Below are 3,019 nucleotides of genomic sequence, written 5' to 3' on the forward strand. Positions count from 1 at the left end.
TCCTCCGCTTCCTATTTCCACGTGGGGACTCCTCTTGAGATCGGTCTGGTCTTTTCAACGTTGACGGGATGGTGGAGCTACACGTGGAAGGGGAGTCAAACAGCTTGCAACGATTGCCCTTGGTGGGGGTGGGGGGGAAAGAGACCCATTTAATGTATTTCATTAACATACACTCACTTGAATGGTAAAGAGAATAGATCAAGGACTTCCTGGGATGGTTTAAGATTGATCCATCCTAAACCGGGAAACAGACACTGTCCATTTATCTAGTCCCTGGCACATTGTAGACACCAAGTCCCTGGTGTTCATGAACATGTTCTAAAGCTGACATATGGAAATGAGGAAGACTATCCATGCCCTCAAAAGCCTACTGTCTGCACAGGGTCCTAAGAGTCAAATAACTGTTACCTTCCAGCCAGGGACACATTTTTGGCTTCCTCTTCCCTTCTAGTTTATTACTTGCACTTTGCTGGAACAGCTTGAACAGGCTTTAATAGCTCAGCTTAAACCAGAAGAGTGTGCGGTAGCTGGATTATACTATAAATCAGAGCCAGTTAAGGTGGTAAAATAGAGTTGAGTCTAAGTTTGCAGGGGGCAGGGGTGCCTTCAAAACTGTGTTCAAAAGTCCTTCTCTCTACTTGTCTGTTTTTCTTTCTGGATTGTACCAAAGCATTTTTTTTTTTTTTTTTTGTGGTCTGCGGGCCTCTCACTGTTTTGGCCTCTCCCGTTGCGGACCACAGGCTCCGGACACGCAGGCTCAGCGGCCATGGCTCATGGGCCCAGCCGTTCCGCAGCATGTGGGATCTTCCCGGACCGGGGCACGAACCCGTGTCCCCTGGATTGGCAGGTGGACTCTCAACCACTGTGCCACCAGGGAATCCCTGTACCAGAGCATTTTAATTCAAGACTTACAAAACCAAAGGAAATACAGGAAGATGTGCTATAGTACTTGATCTTTTAAAGACTAATTTCTCAGAGTCTGAGGGCAGCCCACCTGACTAGGGGTAGAGACAGTGTGACTTCAGCTCTCTAAACTCATCTCAGCCCGTGCTGTTCCTTGGCAGGGCTTTTCCTTCTGTGCTGAATGCCCTTTCATACCCTGTAAACCACTCCCTTTCAAGCTGATACTAAAATTTCAGTGTTGCCTCTTCTTTGAAATGTTCCTGATAGTCACCCAGCAAGTGTGTCACTCCCACACTGCCTCTCCTAGAGACCAAGGATTTTCCCCTTATTTTTCTGAAGTTTATTTTAACAGTATGTTGTTCAGAAAAGCAAGGTCAGTTTTGACTTGTTGTTTTTTACCTAAGAGAGCTGGAAGCATTTTTGGGAAGAGGGCTTACTGCTTTCAATAGGATCTCAGAGGAACTATAAGCTCCTCAAGGGCAGAAACCCCAGTTCCAACTCAGCCCCTGGCAATTGTGAGTCTACTATGTTTGTGAAATGAAACCCACCACTGTGAAGGGCCCACACATACTATTCATGATTTTTAAATCCAACTTATAAAACTGATAGCCATTTCCTAAGCATTCTCACACTGTATATAACTGTGTCTTTCAAAAGGACCTAGTAAATTTCATCATAACATTTGTACTGGGGTAGCCTATTCCCTCAAAGCTTTGCACATTAATCTACTATAATGTGTAAGTGGCTTCAAGACTGTAGTTCATTTGTTCCATATTTATAGTTCAGGGGCACTGATACTTAAAAATATACTTATCAGGGCTTCCCTGGTGGCGCAGTGGTTGAGAGTCCGCCTGCTGATGCAGGGGACACGGGTTCGTGTCCCGGTCCAGGAAGATCCCACATGCCGCGGAGTGGCTGGGCCCGTGAGCCATGGCTGCTAAGCCTGCGTGTCCGGAGCCTGTGCTCCGCGACGGGAAAGGCCACAACAGTGAGAGGCCCGCGTACCGCAAAAAACAAACAAACAAACAAACAAAAATCACATTTTGGACACTTACTCTAGTAATTGGGAATATTAGTAGTTTATTTGATTTCATGCCTATGCTAATACTTCAGAAAAGAGTAGTATTATAATAAAAATAACTCATTTCAGTACTTAAACTGATTTTCACATATGTAAAAATGACTTTTTTAAGCTCTGTAACAGAAAATGTAACCATATTAGAATGATTTGTAAAATGATTTTCAAACTGTGATCATTAGTTTCAGATGTTTTCCTCAAAAGTATCTACAGGTGGCACTATTGCCCTTCCATCCTACCAGATCTATACCTAAGGGTGTGTAACTAACTGTATTTGTATTGTGATACTATCTCACTTTCCCTAGGTGTTTGCATAAATGAGGATATGTTCCTGTACAGGCACAGTCTTGCGTCTGACTGTTTGAAAGTGTCCCTGATGGAAACAGAAGCCTACAGTTTATATAGATAGGTGGGTATTTAAAAAAAAAAAAAAAAATATATATAGTATATTTGAATCATATATATATAGAGAGAGAGAGAGAGAGAGAGAGAGAGAGAGAGATTTTGTGAGTTACTGTTGTTTGCCAAGTGTGCTGATGCTAAGGAATGTAAATAAATGAGAATGATATAAAAAAGCAAACAAACAAACAACAAAAAAGTAAACAAACAACAACAAAAAATGTAAACAGTCTTCAGACTAAAGGTCAGATTAAGAAGGTTTTTTCAGGGAATTCCCCTGGTTGGGGAACTAAGATCTTGCAAGCCGCGCAGCAAGGCCCAAAAAAAAAAGACTAATTCCTCTTCAAATGAAGGCTTTCTGTCCCAACTTATTCAACCAGTCCATAATATCTATCACAGTCTGAGTCTCCTCTTTCTACTGCATGTTCTCTGAATGTGCTCCAGTGTCTCCACATTCTCTCAGCTGTGGAAAGTAAAACAATATGGTGGTAGTCCAGTGTGTTCTCTCCTTCCCCATCAGATCAGGGCAGGGCTACCATCTCCTTTTTCTGTTCTGGGCCAGGGTTCTCCAGTCAACACTCCTAAGGAAGGATAGCGCTATCCGCTACAGAGCCATCGGCTGGGGGGGGGCAGAAGGGG

At 43.3% G+C, this 3,019-nt stretch overlaps 1 protein-coding gene across 2 annotated transcripts in view; it reads right to left on the reverse strand.

Annotated features, from left to right (window-relative positions):
* Positions 1-3,019, reverse strand: part of CDC25A (cell division cycle 25A) — a 25,416-nt gene that overhangs the window by 10,441 nt on the left and 11,956 nt on the right. For both annotated transcript variants that reach the window (XM_007446147.1, XM_007446146.1), the window contains one exon: positions 9-118. In XM_007446147.1, coding sequence (XP_007446209.1) covers positions 9-118 — 110 coding nt within the window. The remainder of the gene's footprint in view (positions 1-8; positions 119-3,019) is intronic.

This window comes from Lipotes vexillifer, unplaced genomic scaffold (genome assembly GCF_000442215.2).
Source record: "Lipotes vexillifer unplaced genomic scaffold, Lipotes_vexillifer_v1.1 scaffold491, whole genome shotgun sequence".
Taxonomy (NCBI): Eukaryota; Metazoa; Chordata; class Mammalia; order Artiodactyla; family Lipotidae; genus Lipotes; species Lipotes vexillifer.